Raw genomic sequence first — 17730 nt, forward strand, 5'->3', positions numbered from 1 at the left:
TAAATACCCTGCGGATACATCCAATATACTGAAATACATTGGAATTGTCGTGGCGGTGCTAGACCTGGATTCTTTGCACAAGCCACGTTTCTGAAAAATTTGTTAGCTCCTGATGTGTTTTGTTTACTAGATACAATCTCACCACTATAGGATTAGCTTGTGGACAAATTTTCATTTGCCAAGTCTGCTTCTGTTGCTTCTAATGCTCACTTTGGTGGTTTGATCTTTATTGTGGAATGATGCTAAATTTCATTTTGATATCATTACTCATTCTCGTTTCACTCGTACTAGATGTACAGATGCAACATCTGATTCTGCAATTTATTACTTTTGTTTATATGTATCCACATAAATCTCTACAACAAGATATTTGGAGATTGTTACTTACTTTCTTTACAATCCCATGAGGGTTGTATTCTTTCCCTAAATGAGAAGTGGTTTAAGTGTACGTTGTTACTCAATTTATGAATAATTTCCAGAATCAGGCTGCTTTGTTCTCTTTGCTTTGTTATGGTCAAATAATCATCATCCTCAGATTGAAATTTGTGAGAGATTTTGGACAGAGTTCTGCTTAAGGATAAGGGTAGATCTATGTTTCCTGATATTCATCTAACATATTTGCCAATTGCTGGTTCTGATCGTGGTCCGATTTATCTCCTAATTAATTTAGTAAAACCTACTTCCAATGCTTAAACATCCCGACTTGTGTATGTTTTAAACCTTAATCGTGGTTCCCATATATAGGATATCATCAATGACTATTGCAATCATGGAAAGGTATACGAGAACATAATTTCTTTTCAAAATTGAACTTGTTATTTGTGTTCCAAGTTTATAACTACAAAGAATCCTAACTGACCTATCAAGAAACCAACACGCGGCGCTTTGAAGGTAGTAGCCGCCTTCCAAATGAAGTTAAATATTGTAGCACCTATGACCTTCCCCCTGGTTATATTCCCGGTGTCCTTTAGTAATGACTTGGTCGTAGAGGTGGCCATCGCGGCCGCATATGCGGATGCGGATGCGGCGGCAGAGAATGTATTGTCCCTCATTAGTGGTGGCAGAGTTCCATGTCTTACGACATAATCTAGTGTGGGTTCAAAGCCATATATTTCAATAGCTCGCATAGCATCTCTGAATCCTTGGCCATAAACATCGTCCCCTCGATCCCACTTTTTTTCTACTAAGAACTCTTTCAGCTCTCTTGTATATTGAATTTGCTGATTAGTTTTGTGCGAGTTACCAAGACCACTGGATGTAAACCACTCCAACCATTTGTAAGCCATTACTTCGCAAAGACCTTCTACAGAGCTTTTTTCATACCCCCATGCTATACCTGTCAATTATTTAATTACAATTACAAACACATGTTAGAGATGATCACTAACAGATAAACCCGCGAATTAATTAAGGACATCAGTTAATCAAAAGAAAAAATTAAAGTTCGAATGTTCAAACCTTGAAGGTGGAACCATGCATGCATCATCTCATGTGACAAGATTGCTCCCATTTCTATACTGTATAGGCAAGTACAAAAAAACTTGAATAGGTAAAGGGTGCAAAGACTGAACAAAAATTCTAAGAAATAATGTCAAGGTATCTGAGAAAGAACACAGGTACATACTCTGGTTTTCCAAACAGCATTAGAATTGCGTGGCCCATCAAGTACTTCACAGCGGTGACCTTTTTGAAATGTCTTCCGATTCTCGAAAATTTTTCTATCTATCGCAGGGGGATAAAAAAGCCCATTAGGGTAGTAAAGGGAAAAAGAGCATTTGTTTATATATATAATTTAACAATCTCGTTCACACAACGAGTTACTGTATGAACGAGATTATATAATTTAATATGTATCTTAAAAAAAATTATGTTATTAACACACCCGAAAATGTTATCTTGAATCTCTCAAAATATGAAACTCGATAGATCTTACTGTATCAATTCTGCTCCTTATAGCTCTGACCAAATATATCAATATTTTAACCCATAATATGCCAGCCTTTGGCGATGCTAAGAACGTCGACATACTTGGAAGGTAAGAACCGGCAGCTTCACCGTCTGTACCATAATAATAGCAAAACAAAAGGTAAAAACAGAGTCGACTTTGTTTAATCACGTATGTTCTTAAACACGTGCCTGTGAGAAATATGTATTCTTATAGTTAGTCATATATCAAGCCAAAACTGCTTAGTAACAGTTAGCAAACTCGTACATCTTAACTCGTTTCACAAAGATTTATAAATCATCCATATTTTGCAAAATTTAGATTACTAAGCAATTTTAAATTTGATTAATACGTAATACGTTTCAATTAAAAGGGCGATGTATCACTTATAACTTTGGTTTGTTACCTTGACGACAACGTCTACTCATCATTTGAGTCCTGTCGACAAATAATATAGGAATTTTTTCATCAACTTCAAGTTTAGAGATTTTATAGAACTCAAACACACTTTGGATTACAAAGCTACATTCGTCTGAATTTGTGACCGCTATAGAAGAGCAATTTGAGCATTGTTCTCGGCCATCACCAAGGTTCAGACGTACGGGTTCTCCTTCTTCCTATAAATAATGTATACGCAGTCAAAGAAAAAAGAATCGGAGTCAGTCTTGTTATCTTGTCTGAAATATAAGTAGGGGAGCCATGAGATATACCTTGTGTCTGAAACAAGTATCACACCATGGCCAGGTAGGGTTTGTCAAACACGTATCACGCTTCACTTCCTCCTATACAAGGGAAATTAGATTGAAAGAGGCTCAAGATCAGTTCAATAAGATCGGAGACTAAATTGCGAAATAAAATATTAAAAAAACACGCAGCAGCAGTCGGAAACAGAGTTTTGACATGCATGTATGAATTGAATTGCAAAACAGAACAAAAAAGAAGAGGCATATAAATGACTTACAGAGTCGTTATTTTGCGACATCAAAACGATCCAGGATAAAGATGCAGCAGCAGTACGTCTTGTGCTACTAGTAGTATTTAAGTGCTCTAGCCTGAGGAAGTGTAATGTTCAAGTCAATCCTTCTCCTATTTCATACTGAAAAATAAAATAAAAAATCCTTCTCCTAATCGGAATCAAAATCTGTATGTACACTTTTCTTTTCTCGTTAAATTGGATGTTCGGTTTCCATCTTGCTCTCAGAATCTACTTGCCACGTGTACTTTTATTATATGTGCAGGAAAGGTGTAGGGTATTTTCGTAACTAGCCCAAAACCCTATTTTTATCTAGTTCACCATATATATAAACAGGACCTCGAGAGCCACATATGTCATTATCTCTTTCTTAAACTTATAGATCTGAGTCTCTCCCCTTCCAATCATTCTTCTGCATCATATGAAATTTCAGAAGATTGAAATTTTAGATGATTTTCTGGTAGTTTAAATCCGATACGTAGATTGATTTAGACTATCAGAAAAACATCTTAAGATTCAATAAGACTGACGGAGGAAATCAAACGACGACGGATACATGACGGAGAGATGGCTGCCGCCGGAAATCCCAATGATGTATGTGTGGGTGATTATGCTTTTTTCTAATTGTTGGTCTATTTGTTTTTCTTTCTTTGAAGAAACCTTTATTCAAGAACGAAGAGTACAACAAGAAACTGCCTATTGCTAGTACCAATCCTTTTAAGTCTCATTATGTTCGTTCTCTATTACTTCTACGGTGGCCGTGCTCGGGTCGGATCGGGCCGTTTGACGGATCCGGTCTCAATCCCGAGTTTCTCTATTTGTTTGACCTAAACTGGAGATTTTTTTCAATTACATGCCCCCATGGGTTGAGATGTTATTTTGGTTTACCATTGGGTCTAATGGGCTTTCCGGAGTCCGGACATCATCCGGTCTGGCCCAGCTAGTCCTCATCTTGTTATATAACATTCTGTTAAGATTTCTATTTTTAATCTCATTTACACAGTAACTCATTTTCTACTCTCCTACTACTCTCCTCTCATCTCATGGCTCCAGTCATTGCGCCTCCCACTGGTGGTTTTTCTTCGTCAGGTGGATTCAACTCAACTCGCATTTTGTCGACCTTGGGCTTGGGTGAGGGTGATTTCAGCCTCCTCAAATCAGAAGTATGTTTTTCTCCGTTTTTTATTTTTGAATCTTGATTTAATTTCAGATTCGACTGTTAGGGTTTTACATTTGCGATGACCAGTGAGTTTGATCTGAATCTGTGTGGGCTAGTTGTTAAGGTCCTTTAATTCTTCGAGTTCTGATTTCAATTTATCGAATCTGAGACTGCATTTTAGTTTTTTTTGGGTATTATCATCTTTACTTCAATGCTTCTTTAGATTTGTGCTGTGTTGATTGGTTTGATGAGTTATTGTGTTCTCCTTAGTGTTAAAAATCCCCACATTGAATGAAATGCATTCAATGTGTCTATGTTTGTGTATAAACTTGATCGCATGCTTTGCTCTGGATTGTTTTTTGTTAATGATCAAGTCCCCTTGGTTGAGAAAAATTTCTCTAGTGGGTGGGTCTTTGTTTTTGTATAAACTGGATAAGATGTTTTGCTGCTTATTTGCTGAGGATTTGTTATTTTATTTGTTTATAGACTCTTTTAAATATGACACAGTTTGGTTAGATTTGAGAATCCTGATTTTATTTTCAAGGTGCTCTTGATGGGGTTTGCTGAAAAGAATGTGTCTATTTATGAACTCTGATGTCTATTGACATCCCCAACATTGAGAGTTCTGGTTTAGAATTTTGAATTCCTGTTTTTTGCTTTGATGTGTATTTTGTTATTGTTAGAGATTGCTGGTGCTATGCCGATTTGCCTGCAAGGCTTGTTTTGTCTGACATATTTCTTTTGGCAGACTGGTGTTGTGAACTGGCCTAACCGTGAGTTTACTGGAGTGAAACTCATCATGAAGGATAATAGAATGACGGCTGTGCGTACAAAGTTGCCTCTTCCGGTAATAAAGTCTGTGAGATTTGAGGAAGTTTCTGCTGATGCCCCCAATGGCCCCCTGATTGCAGCAGCAGTGCTTGCAATTACATTGCTTGTCCGCCATGCTTTAGGTATATTTTCATTACAAAATTACCACTAACTACATATCTGAGTTCATTATTACCACCACAATCCGTGTGTTATTCTCAGTGCGCCAACATTCCTTTACTTTCTATTTGTAATGATATTTCCTTACTGTGATTTTACTAAATTGCCCCATTAATCAAATACAAAACTTGTCACTCAGTGTTCTCTCTCTCTCTCTCTCTCTCTCTCCTTTTACTTGGAGTCTAGGAAGAGATTGAAGTACAGCTTTTGAAGAGGTTCGTTGGATATGAGGAAGAGAGATAAGTTTGGAAGGGTGATGCAGGGAAGGAAAGAGAGCGGTTTAGAAGGGAGAAAAGAAATGAGGGAGGTCAGGGGAGAGATAACAAGGCACAGCCTTCAAAGATACTTTTCAATTCATTCCAATCTGCCCTTGAGATACAATAGACATCCATACTTGTAGGCTTCAAACAACTCTTAGACTCCTAGAAAACCATAGGACTGTAACTGCTAACTTATTAGTAATAAGACGTTAAAAGACTAAAAACTCTACTCATAATTATTCTTGCAGCGGAAAATTAACTTATTTTGAGGTTTCCAAACATGATATTTCTTTTTCAGCCATCTTATGGCTGCTCCATCAAAGGGGGATTTTTTAGTACGTATTATACTAAGCTACTGAGAGTCATTAGTACTCTACTAACCCACTGAGGGTCAGTACTCTACTGTCGGTTAATAGCATTGGTCGTCACTATGGTTTTAAATTGTGTTTTAAACTTCCAATAACTTCTAAATTGAGGGTTGATAGCCTTAAGAAAATGCTGTTTAAAAAAAGAAAACAGAAAACTCATTATCTTTTAATGTTTACTGACATTCAATAGTTTTAGTGGTATGAAACACATTATCCAAATTTTTAGGGGTAGTCTCGACGGGATTGATTAAGAAACGGAAGGAGACAGCAACACGGGCATTGAGAAAAATAACCTTGTTATTGGTAAATTTTGGTTCTAAATTGTTGTTAGTGGTAAAAACCCCTATTTTCAACATTAGTAAATAACCTTTGTCTGCACTGTTATATTTGATTTTTTATTGTTTATTTGCAGGCTGAGGTTCCATGATGATGTTCAAGTCAGAAGATAGTTTTATGTTTATATTAGGTTTGTAAATTTGAGAACCACCATAATTTTACCACTAGGTAAACTGAATTACAACCTAATTGTGACCGGAGTGCACATGATTTTGTATCAGTTACCTGCATTGATTACACGATGTGGGTGGCAGAAGTCAGTGATTACTGTGCTTTACCTGCATTACAGTCTGTCAATGTACTCCATGGCTTTAACTCTTATTCGGGGTTCCCAAAATATAAACCTATAAATCAAGAACTGCAAAGATCGATGCTCCTGACGCAGGGAGGCATGAACAGGTCCTGTAGCATACGAGTTACTTTTTTTTCACCGATAAGTAGAAAAGCCTAAGCAGTTGCACATGGTAGAAGCCACCCAGCTAATTTCGCCTCAGCTGCCAATCCTGCAGCATCAACACCAAATTTGGTTTAGGGTTCAGTTGAATTCAAAAAACATTGATGTTGAATTCAACAAGCAAATCTCCTTGGCAAGCATTTAGAAAAAAATCATCAAACAGGTAGTAATTCTAAACTTTCAATGCCTGACATCTCAGGGAAGAGTAGATTGCTAAAAACCAAAATGAAAATTCTGTCATAAGCTATTGCAAAGAGCATTATATAGCAGATCTACAAATAATCAACTTAATTTGTCATTAGAGAGGTAACTTAATTTATGGTTCTTTTCTCCTTATTTTCTTAAATCGACTTTTTCCTTACTTTTTTTCCCTTCCCAGTGTAGTTTATACTGCCTATAACTACAAATAAGATGCATTTGTATTCATATAACTACCTTTCCTGAGGTAAGCGTGGGGGTTTTCCAACAAAGCACTCCAGAATTCTTCTTCAACCTGCACGCAAAATATTAAAATATAAAATATTTGCACATCCAAAATATTTTGGTCACCAACAAAAGAAAAAAGAGCAGAAAGACACTACTCTTTTTTATAGTTGCCAGTGTTGTTACCATTGTCAGAGCCACAACAGAAAGCAAAAGTATCACTTCCCAAAAGACAAGCTTCAAAAGATGTCCTAGCTGGGATTGCAAAATTGTTTTGTAGTTTGGTGCAACAGGTCACTTGAGTAGCATCTGTGGAACACAACTTCTTTTGAACCCTCAAGAGTTTTTGGGAAACACCACCTTGATTGATGTTCAGGTTGGTGAAAAGATAGGACCTGGCAGTCTTGGTTGCTTCCCTCTTCCCTTGAAGTATGAAGCTTTAATCCAGGAGGCTTTGGTGCATCGTTTTCAAAAGATCTGCAGGATGAGGCCGCTCTTGTACTCAGCACGTTTCCTTCACTATTTCTTAATGTACTTACAACCACCATTTTGTCAAAGCAGTTATGTGGCACTTGAGAAGCACAATCACAAAAACAAGGTAATATAGGCTTCTCCGATGTGTATTCAGAGTAATCTGAACCACTTCCACGCTCACAGAGAGATGGTGACTTTTGTTGCAATCTGTTTCATGATTATATGGATGATAACAGACTGCAAGTCATGAAATTTTTAGTGTATGTGACCTTGAATTTACCAAATTGCAACTACTAGGTTGGATTACCTTGATTCACAAATAGAGACGACAATCTTCCTAGTTTCCTCAAAAAATTCTTGAATGACTTGGATGGCATAAATCTATAGCTCTCTTCCACATAGATTCCAACTGTTCATCAAAATCCTTCTGCATTTGCGACTTGTCTGATGTGTTGGCATTGCATGAAGTAGGGTCACTTGGCCCTGTACATGATGTATGCAAAGTCATATGATCAAAAAGCACAAACAAACTTCACAATAACTAATGTAGTTTACCGGCTACTACATCTCGGTGTCAATTGCAACCTCTGCCAAAATGGACGCATTTAGGGCCTAGGAGGTTTTGGATTTGGGAAAACATACCAATCCAAACCTTTTGTATGGAGGTTTTCCAAATCCAAAAGATTGAAAAGAATAAAACAAGAATTAGGGGATATATATATATATGTGGAAAATAGGCAATTAGGGAGTACAAAATTACAAAGAGCCCTAGTGGTCTCAATCAGAAACAACAAGCTGCTCTGAATTTCCATGGAACGCTCTAATCTCAAACGCTCCTTCGAAGCCGACGACGACGACATGTCCGCCAAGCCTCCACCGGCGAAGAAGATAAGGTATCCGAAAGGCAAGAAGGTGAAGCCGGAGGCCGAACAAGCCAGAGCCGCGGGCGGCGATGCGGTGGCCCCGACGCCGATGAACGACCCTAGCCTGGCGGCGAAAAAGAGGGCAAAGGAGAGGGCGAGGGAGAAGGAGCTGGCGGAGGCGCAGATTCGCAGCAGCGAAATCGCCAAGATCTTGAGGGAGGCTGACTCAGGCCCCGCCGAGAAGATCAAATCGGACTACAAGAACTTCGTCGAGGACGGCATTCAGTTCGACCCGTTCAACTTGGAGAAGGAGAGGGAAGAAGGCTATTTCGACGCCGACGGGAATTTCGTCGAGTATGTGGAGCAGAATATCAAGGACGCTTGGTTTGACAGCCTTGACAAAGCTGTTGATCCAGAAACCACCAGGGAATTTGCTGAGAAATACGGCGACGGTGGCGACGGCGAAGATGATGAAGCTGCGCAGGATTTGAGTTCGGAGGAGATTGGGAAGATCAAGAGGCGAATTGCGGATGCGCTGGAGCCGGGGGAGACTGTGCTGCAGGCTCTGAGGAGGCTCAAGGGGAACAAGAAGGAGAAGATGTCGGCGGAGACGAAGGCGGTGTTTGATCAGCTGACTGAGGATGCTTTGATGCTGATGATGAAGAATGGGGAGAACAATGTGTATGATGAGGAGAAGGAGGTTTTCGAGAGGGAGGCGCAGGGGTATGAGACCTTGGCTAGGGTGAGAATGGGAGAAGGGAAGTCCATACTGGAGGACATGGAGAGTGATGCTGGGGCTTTGAATCCCATTGCGTCCATTGGTGCTGTTGATGGTGCCGTGGCTGATGATGATGCTTTTGACATGTTTGGCGATGATGATCAGCCTGCTGCTGCGCCGGGATTGGAGGCCAATGGTGGGGGAATGGGGAATGACTAAGCGTTTGATGAAGGGTCCGGTTACTGTTACAGTTTCAGCTTGGGGTATTATTACGATCCGAATACTGGGTTGTACTGCTCGGCTGTTTCGGGGTTGTGGTACTCGTACAATGAGGAGACTGGGGCATATGATGAAGTTGCACACCAGGCACCTGAGGCCACGGCAGCTGCTGTGAATTGAGTAAGGAAGAGCTGAAGAGATCTGCTGCTTCTGCGAGTTTTGTGCAAAGTTTGTAATAGTTGAATACCAGTGAGTCTAATTCAACTACTGGCGGTGAATAGTCAATTCAACCGAAGGGTTTGTAACTTGCTAATTTGGAATTCATTGTACATGGTACAACTGTGATATTTTTGAAGTTCAAACCATGTCAGGCCTCTGTGGAAGCAGGAGGTTGTAGAACTTATCATGCAAGAAAAAAACTCTTTCCCTTGCTATCAACAGCCTTTTTCCACCCACACCATCCGCCGTTTACTATTTTCTTGTGTTCATCGTTTGCCCGTATAGTGAGGATCAAGTATAAGACATGCAGAGTCTCCGCTTGCATCATTGTAATCAACTCCCAAGAGGGTATACGCAAGAACTCCACCACCTGCAGTCATAAATCAAACTATTAAGACTTTCACTTTTGTAGTCTCTTTAAAGCTAGTGTCAAATTCATGTGAAGTAGAGGAATTCATGCCGTACCTGTCATAATAGGTGTTCCTTGATTCCAAAAGTGCAAGGCCAGCCTCGACATTTTTCAGGAAGCTCAGCTCCAGATCTAAAATTCATGACTTTGCAACTAACCTGTTCAACATTTAAGTCGATCATTTTAAATTTGGGTGCATTTGACTTCAGAAAGTATCAGCAAATATCATTGATCTACTTACTCCCAAAAGCTTGTCCAGAACAAAGCTCAACTCAATGGCACCAATCCATTCGTGAACTCCGTGAAGGAATGAAAGAAAGATCCTTATCGCCAATCTCTACCAATGACTGCTGTATTTCCCTAAAGTCAAGTTTATCTTTAGTTTACATTGTATAACACCGATATTTGTACCCAAAAAGATGGAAGAGAGCAGTAGTAAAGATGTTAACAGGTCAACCACGGATTGTTGTAATAATGTTGAGAATTTCTTATAAGATCCACGAAACAGCAAGTAACATATTCGAAATTGGGATAACCTCAACTGTTGATGAAAACAAACTTCGAAAACAGGGTAGCCTTGAGGATTTCAGACTATCTGATATCCAAGTAGAAGTGATTCAAATTGCGTTTCATACCTATGCAATGGGACATCTATAGATGTATAGTGTTGGAGTCTGAACCATGAAATGATCGTTTGAAGAGAATGATAAGCACAACCCCAGCCCTAGGAAATGAAAGAAAATTGCACTTGAGAGAACTGCAGCTGCAAATAACCATCTATAAAAATACTATATCTGACAACTGTCCAGGAAAAAAACAGAGAAGTGGACAATTTAAAAGTGAGTTCATGCAAAGAGATGGTCCTCTTCTTCTAGAGTTGATAGTACCTGTTGATTTGAAATAAAATGAGGGATGGTAATAACTTATTTGACAGCTTTAGTCTGATCATTACAGAGTTCAAAATAAGTAGCAGCTTAACTAATGGTAAATGAGATTGTTACCGAATCATTAAATCCATCTTGTAGATAATGGTAGTACTCATAAGAGCCTTGCACCAGAGACACACTGCCTCCTGAAACTGCATCAAGCCAAGATGCTCACAACTAAAGTTCCACTGAGAGGAAGCTGAAAAAAGCAATTAAAAGCACTTGTTCAAGGAAAAGAGTATTAACAACCAAATGAGGGTTTTTTTCGACCATTTCTAGGGTCGGAAATCATATTTTGTGTTGTAGTGAAACGTGTCAGGTATGAAATGAAACAGAAAACCATAAGTTCATTACTAGTTGATCCTCGTCTCTTCCAGTAGTTACAACTTACAAGTACAGTTGAGCGCAGAACCATTTAAGGCCAGCTATTTTCAATTTCAACTACCAGCACCATAGTTATAAGTCTCACCTGTAATGTTCATATATTATAGCATACATAAGATAGTAGTGATTAAACTCCAACCGCTAACTGATCTCTGTAAATACCCTGCGGATACATCCAATATACTGAAATACATTGGAATTGTCGTGGCGGTGCTAGACCTGGATTCTTTGCACAAGCCACGTTTCTGAAAAATTTGTTAGCTCCTGATGTGTTTTGTTTACTAGATACAATCTCACCACTATAGGATTAGCTTGTGGACAAATTTTCATTTGCCAAGTCTGCTTCTGTTGCTTCTAATGCTCACTTTGGTGGTTTGATCTTTATTGTGGAATGATGCTAAATTTCATTTTGATATCATTACTCATTCTCGTTTCACTCGTACTAGATGTACAGATGCAACATCTGATTCTGCAATTTATTACTTTTGTTTATATGTATCCACATAAATCTCTACAACAAGATATTTGGAGATTGTTACTTACTTTCTTTACAATCCCATGAGGGTTGTATTCTTTCCCTAAATGAGAAGTGGTTTAAGTGTACGTTGTTACTCAATTTATGAATAATTTCCAGAATCAGGCTGCTTTGTTCTCTTTGCTTTGTTATGGTCAAATAATCATCATCCTCAGATTGAAATTTGTGAGAGATTTTGGACAGAGTTCTGCTTAAGGATAAGGGTAGATCTATGTTTCCTGATATTCATCTAACATATTTGCCAATTGCTGGTTCTGATCGTGGTCCGATTTATCTCCTAATTAATTTAGTAAAACCTACTTCCAATGCTTAAACATCCCGACTTGTGTATGTTTTAAACCTTAATCGTGGTTCCCATATATAGGATATCATCAATGACTATTGCAATCATGGAAAGGTATACGAGAACATAATTTCTTTTCAAAATTGAACTTGTTATTTGTGTTCCAAGTTTATAACTACAAAGAATCCTAACTGACCTATCAAGAAACCAACACGCGGCGCTTTGAAGGTAGTAGCCGCCTTCCAAATGAAGTTAAATATTGTAGCACCTATGACCTTCCCCCTGGTTATATTCCCGGTGTCCTTTAGTAATGACTTGGTCGTAGAGGTGGCCATCGCGGCCGCATATGCGGATGCGGATGCGGCGGCAGAGAATGTATTGTCCCTCATTAGTGGTGGCAGAGTTCCATGTCTTACGACATAATCTAGTGTGGGTTCAAAGCCATATATTTCAATAGCTCGCATAGCATCTCTGAATCCTTGGCCATAAACATCGTCCCCTCGATCCCACTTTTTTTCTACTAAGAACTCTTTCAGCTCTCTTGTATATTGAATTTGCTGATTAGTTTTGTGCGAGTTACCAAGACCACTGGATGTAAACCACTCCAACCATTTGTAAGCCATTACTTCGCAAAGACCTTCTACAGAGCTTTTTTCATACCCCCATGCTATACCTGTCAATTATTTAATTACAATTACAAACACATGTTAGAGATGATCACTAACAGATAAACCCGCGAATTAATTAAGGACATCAGTTAATCAAAAGAAAAAATTAAAGTTCGAATGTTCAAACCTTGAAGGTGGAACCATGCATGCATCATCTCATGTGACAAGATTGCTCCCATTTCTATACTGTATAGGCAAGTACAAAAAAACTTGAATAGGTAAAGGGTGCAAAGACTGAACAAAAATTCTAAGAAATAATGTCAAGGTATCTGAGAAAGAACACAGGTACATACTCTGGTTTTCCAAACAGCATTAGAATTGCGTGGCCCATCAAGTACTTCACAGCGGTGACCTTTTTGAAATGTCTTCCGATTCTCGAAAATTTTTCTATCTATCGCAGGGGGATAAAAAAGCCCATTAGGGTAGTAAAGGGAAAAAGAGCATTTGTTTATATATATAATTTAACAATCTCGTTCACACAACGAGTTACTGTATGAACGAGATTATATAATTTAATATGTATCTTAAAAAAAATTATGTTATTAACACACCCGAAAATGTTATCTTGAATCTCTCAAAATATGAAACTCGATAGATCTTACTGTATCAATTCTGCTCCTTATAGCTCTGACCAAATATATCAATATTTTAACCCATAATATGCCAGCCTTTGGCGATGCTAAGAACGTCGACATACTTGGAAGGTAAGAACCGGCAGCTTCACCGTCTGTACCATAATAATAGCAAAACAAAAGGTAAAAACAGAGTCGACTTTGTTTAATCACGTATGTTCTTAAACACGTGCCTGTGAGAAATATGTATTCTTATAGTTAGTCATATATCAAGCCAAAACTGCTTAGTAACAGTTAGCAAACTCGTACATCTTAACTCGTTTCACAAAGATTTATAAATCATCCATATTTTGCAAAATTTAGATTACTAAGCAATTTTAAATTTGATTAATACGTAATACGTTTCAATTAAAAGGGCGATGTATCACTTATAACTTTGGTTTGTTACCTTGACGACAACGTCTACTCATCATTTGAGTCCTGTCGACAAATAATATAGGAATTTTTTCATCAACTTCAAGTTTAGAGATTTTATAGAACTCAAACACACTTTGGATTACAAAGCTACATTCGTCTGAATTTGTGACCGCTATAGAAGAGCAATTTGAGCATTGTTCTCGGCCATCACCAAGGTTCAGACGTACGGGTTCTCCTTCTTCCTATAAATAATGTATACGCAGTCAAAGAAAAAAGAATCGGAGTCAGTCTTGTTATCTTGTCTGAAATATAAGTAGGGGAGCCATGAGATATACCTTGTGTCTGAAACAAGTATCACACCATGGCCAGGTAGGGTTTGTCAAACACGTATCACGCTTCACTTCCTCCTATACAAGGGAAATTAGATTGAAAGAGGCTCAAGATCAGTTCAATAAGATCGGAGACTAAATTGCGAAATAAAATATTAAAAAAACACGCAGCAGCAGTCGGAAACAGAGTTTTGACATGCATGTATGAATTGAATTGCAAAACAGAACAAAAAAGAAGAGGCATATAAATGACTTACAGAGTCGTTATTTTGCGACATCAAAACGATCCAGGATAAAGATGCAGCAGCAGTACGTCTTGTGCTACTAGTAGTATTTAAGTGCTCTAGCCTGAGGAAGTGTAATGTTCAAGTCAATCCTTCTCCTATTTCATACTGAAAAATAAAATAAAAAATCCTTCTCCTAATCGGAATCAAAATCTGTATGTACACTTTTCTTTTCTCGTTAAATTGGATGTTCGGTTTCCATCTTGCTCTCAGAATCTACTTGCCACGTGTACTTTTATTATATGTGCAGGAAAGGTGTAGGGTATTTTCGTAACTAGCCCAAAACCCTATTTTTATCTAGTTCACCATATATATAAACAGGACCTCGAGAGCCACATATGTCATTATCTCTTTCTTAAACTTATAGATCTGAGTCTCTCCCCTTCCAATCATTCTTCTGCATCATATGAAATTTCAGAAGATTGAAATTTTAGATGATTTTCTGGTAGTTTAAATCCGATACGTAGATTGATTTAGACTATCAGAAAAACATCTTAAGATTCAATAAGACTGACGGAGGAAATCAAACGACGACGGATACATGACGGAGAGATGGCTGCCGCCGGAAATCCCAATGATGTATGTGTGGGTGATTATGCTTTTTTCTAATTGTTGGTCTATTTGTTTTTCTTTCTTTGAAGAAACCTTTATTCAAGAACGAAGAGTACAACAAGAAACTGCCTATTGCTAGTACCAATCCTTTTAAGTCTCATTATGTTCGTTCTCTATTACTTCTACGGTGGCCGTGCTCGGGTCGGATCGGGCCGTTTGACGGATCCGGTCTCAATCCCGAGTTTCTCTATTTGTTTGACCTAAACTGGAGATTTTTTTCAATTACATGCCCCCATGGGTTGAGATGTTATTTTGGTTTACCATTGGGTCTAATGGGCTTTCCGGAGTCCGGACATCATCCGGTCTGGCCCAGCTAGTCCTCATCTTGTTATATAACATTCTGTTAAGATTTCTATTTTTAATCTCATTTACACAGTAACTCATTTTCTACTCTCCTACTACTCTCCTCTCATCTCATGGCTCCAGTCATTGCGCCTCCCACTGGTGGTTTTTCTTCGTCAGGTGGATTCAACTCAACTCGCATTTTGTCGACCTTGGGCTTGGGTGAGGGTGATTTCAGCCTCCTCAAATCAGAAGTATGTTTTTCTCCGTTTTTTATTTTTGAATCTTGATTTAATTTCAGATTCGACTGTTAGGGTTTTACATTTGCGATGACCAGTGAGTTTGATCTGAATCTGTGTGGGCTAGTTGTTAAGGTCCTTTAATTCTTCGAGTTCTGATTTCAATTTATCGAATCTGAGACTGCATTTTAGTTTTTTTTGGGTATTATCATCTTTACTTCAATGCTTCTTTAGATTTGTGCTGTGTTGATTGGTTTGATGAGTTATTGTGTTCTCCTTAGTGTTAAAAATCCCCACATTGAATGAAATGCATTCAATGTGTCTATGTTTGTGTATAAACTTGATCGCATGCTTTGCTCTGGATTGTTTTTTGTTAATGATCAAGTCCCCTTGGTTGAGAAAAATTTCTCTAGTGGGTGGGTCTTTGTTTTTGTATAAACTGGATAAGATGTTTTGCTGCTTATTTGCTGAGGATTTGTTATTTTATTTGTTTATAGACTCTTTTAAATATGACACAGTTTGGTTAGATTTGAGAATCCTGATTTTATTTTCAAGGTGCTCTTGATGGGGTTTGCTGAAAAGAATGTGTCTATTTATGAACTCTGATGTCTATTGACATCCCCAACATTGAGAGTTCTGGTTTAGAATTTTGAATTCCTGTTTTTTGCTTTGATGTGTATTTTGTTATTGTTAGAGATTGCTGGTGCTATGCCGATTTGCCTGCAAGGCTTGTTTTGTCTGACATATTTCTTTTGGCAGACTGGTGTTGTGAACTGGCCTAACCGTGAGTTTACTGGAGTGAAACTCATCATGAAGGATAATAGAATGACGGCTGTGCGTACAAAGTTGCCTCTTCCGGTAATAAAGTCTGTGAGATTTGAGGAAGTTTCTGCTGATGCCCCCAATGGCCCCCTGATTGCAGCAGCAGTGCTTGCAATTACATTGCTTGTCCGCCATGCTTTAGGTATATTTTCATTACAAAATTACCACTAACTACATATCTGAGTTCATTATTACCACCACAATCCGTGTGTTATTCTCAGTGCGCCAACATTCCTTTACTTTCTATTTGTAATGATATTTCCTTACTGTGATTTTACTAAATTGCCCCATTAATCAAATACAAAACTTGTCACTCAGTGTTCTCTCTCTCTCTCTCTCTCTCTCTCCTTTTACTTGGAGTCTAGGAAGAGATTGAAGTACAGCTTTTGAAGAGGTTCGTTGGATATGAGGAAGAGAGATAAGTTTGGAAGGGTGATGCAGGGAAGGAAAGAGAGCGGTTTAGAAGGGAGAAAAGAAATGAGGGAGGTCAGGGGAGAGATAACAAGGCACAGCCTTCAAAGATACTTTTCAATTCATTCCAATCTGCCCTTGAGATACAATAGACATCCATACTTGTAGGCTTCAAACAACTCTTAGACTCCTAGAAAACCATAGGACTGTAACTGCTAACTTATTAGTAATAAGACGTTAAAAGACTAAAAACTCTACTCATAATTATTCTTGCAGCGGAAAATTAACTTATTTTGAGGTTTCCAAACATGATATTTCTTTTTCAGCCATCTTATGGCTGCTCCATCAAAGGGGGATTTTTTAGTACGTATTATACTAAGCTACTGAGAGTCATTAGTACTCTACTAACCCACTGAGGGTCAGTACTCTACTGTCGGTTAATAGCATTGGTCGTCACTATGGTTTTAAATTGTGTTTTAAACTTCCAATAACTTCTAAATTGAGGGTTGATAGCCTTAAGAAAATGCTGTTTAAAAAAAGAAAACAGAAAACTCATTATCTTTTAATGTTTACTGACATTCAATAGTTTTAGTGGTATGAAACACATTATCCAAATTTTTAGGGGTAGTCTCGACGGGATTGATTAAGAAACGGAAGGAGACAGCAACACGGGCATTGAGAAAAATAACCTTGTTATTGGTAAATTTTGGTTCTAAATTGTTGTTAGTGGTAAAAACCCCTATTTTCAACATTAGTAAATAACCTTTGTCTGCACTGTTATATTTGATTTTTTATTGTTTATTTGCAGGCTGAGGTTCCATGATGATGTTCAAGTCAGAAGATAGTTTTATGTTTATATTAGGTTTGTAAATTTGAGAACCACCATAATTTTACCACTAGGTAAACTGAATTACAACCTAATTGTGACCGGAGTGCACATGATTTTGTATCAGTTACCTGCATTGATTACACGATGTGGGTGGCAGAAGTCAGTGATTACTGTGCTTTACCTGCATTACAGTCTGTCAATGTACTCCATGGCTTTAACTCTTATTCGGGGTTCCCAAAATATAAACCTATAAATCAAGAACTGCAAAGATCGATGCTCCTGACGCAGGGAGGCATGAACAGGTCCTGTAGCATACGAGTTACTTTT

At 38.3% G+C, this 17730-nt stretch overlaps 3 protein-coding genes across 13 annotated transcripts; 2 read left to right on the plus strand and 1 right to left on the minus strand.

The window, feature by feature from the left end:
* Nucleotides 1-799: 799 nt before the first annotated feature.
* LOC126795075 (protein DA1-like) lies at nucleotides 800-13225 on the minus strand. Of its 4 annotated transcripts, XM_050521898.1 has the most exons (4): nucleotides 13209-13225; nucleotides 12900-12993; nucleotides 12734-12792; nucleotides 800-1336 (listed from the first exon to the last, which is right to left on the minus strand). In XM_050521898.1, exons 2-4 carry the CDS (start codon nucleotides 12935-12937, stop codon nucleotides 816-818), a joined length of 618 nt encoding a protein of 205 aa, XP_050377855.1. In that variant the 5' UTR covers nucleotides 12938-12993; nucleotides 13209-13225; the 3' UTR covers nucleotides 800-815. The 4 variants fall into 4 exon arrangements, with proteins under 4 accessions (XP_050377855.1, XP_050377856.1, XP_050377854.1 ...); XM_050521899.1 differs by lacking the exons at nucleotides 12734-12792; nucleotides 13209-13225 and adding an exon at nucleotides 1459-1517 and having other exon boundaries at nucleotides 12900-13022; XM_050521897.1 differs by lacking the exon at nucleotides 13209-13225 and having other exon boundaries at nucleotides 12900-13022.
* Nucleotides 3356-17710, plus strand: LOC126795085 (uncharacterized). Of its 8 annotated transcripts, none has more exons than XR_007672220.1 (4): nucleotides 3356-3512; nucleotides 3972-4081; nucleotides 16101-16305; nucleotides 17383-17710. XR_007672220.1 is itself a non-coding variant. In XM_050521910.1 (4 exons), the coding sequence occupies exons 1-4, from the start codon at nucleotides 3515-3517 to the stop codon at nucleotides 17385-17387; spliced, it is 324 nt and encodes a 107-aa protein (XP_050377867.1). In that variant the 5' UTR covers nucleotides 3356-3514; the 3' UTR covers nucleotides 17388-17710. The 8 variants fall into 8 exon arrangements, 4 of the variants coding, with proteins under 4 accessions (XP_050377867.1, XP_050377865.1, XP_050377866.1 ...); XR_007672219.1 differs by lacking the exon at nucleotides 3972-4081 and adding an exon at nucleotides 15247-15356; XR_007672217.1 differs by lacking the exons at nucleotides 16101-16305; nucleotides 17383-17710 and adding exons at nucleotides 4826-5030; nucleotides 6108-6435.
* On the plus strand, nucleotides 8117-10128 carry LOC126795049 (LIN1-like protein). Its single transcript, XM_050521865.1, is given in 2 exon segments — nucleotides 8117-9455; nucleotides 9554-10128. A coding segment is annotated over 1 exon segment (1170 nt). The 5' UTR covers nucleotides 8117-8192; the 3' UTR covers nucleotides 9363-9455; nucleotides 9554-10128.
* Nucleotides 17711-17730: the final 20 nt, after the last annotated feature.

Source organism: Argentina anserina, chromosome 5 (assembly GCF_933775445.1).
Source record: "Argentina anserina chromosome 5, drPotAnse1.1, whole genome shotgun sequence".
NCBI classification, from domain to species: Eukaryota; Viridiplantae; Streptophyta; class Magnoliopsida; order Rosales; family Rosaceae; genus Argentina; species Argentina anserina.

Bases quoted from the DNA above. Each gene is read 5' to 3' on its own strand.
- LOC126795085 (XM_050521907.1), top strand. The intron at 4,082-4,825 runs GTATGTTTTTCT...TTCTTTTGGCAG, and splicing joins TCAGCCTCCTCAAATCAGAA to ACTGGTGTTGTGAACTGGCC.
- LOC126795075 (XM_050521898.1), bottom strand. From the start codon at position 12,937: ATGGGCCACGCAATTCTAATGCTGTTTGGAAAACCAGA. The intron at 12,793-12,899 runs GTATGTACCTGT...TTGCCTATACAG, and splicing joins ATGCTGTTTGGAAAACCAGA to TATAGAAATGGGAGCAATCT. The intron at 1,337-12,733 runs GTTTGAACATTC...AATAATTGACAG, and splicing joins TGCATGGTTCCACCTTCAAG to GTATAGCATGGGGGTATGAA.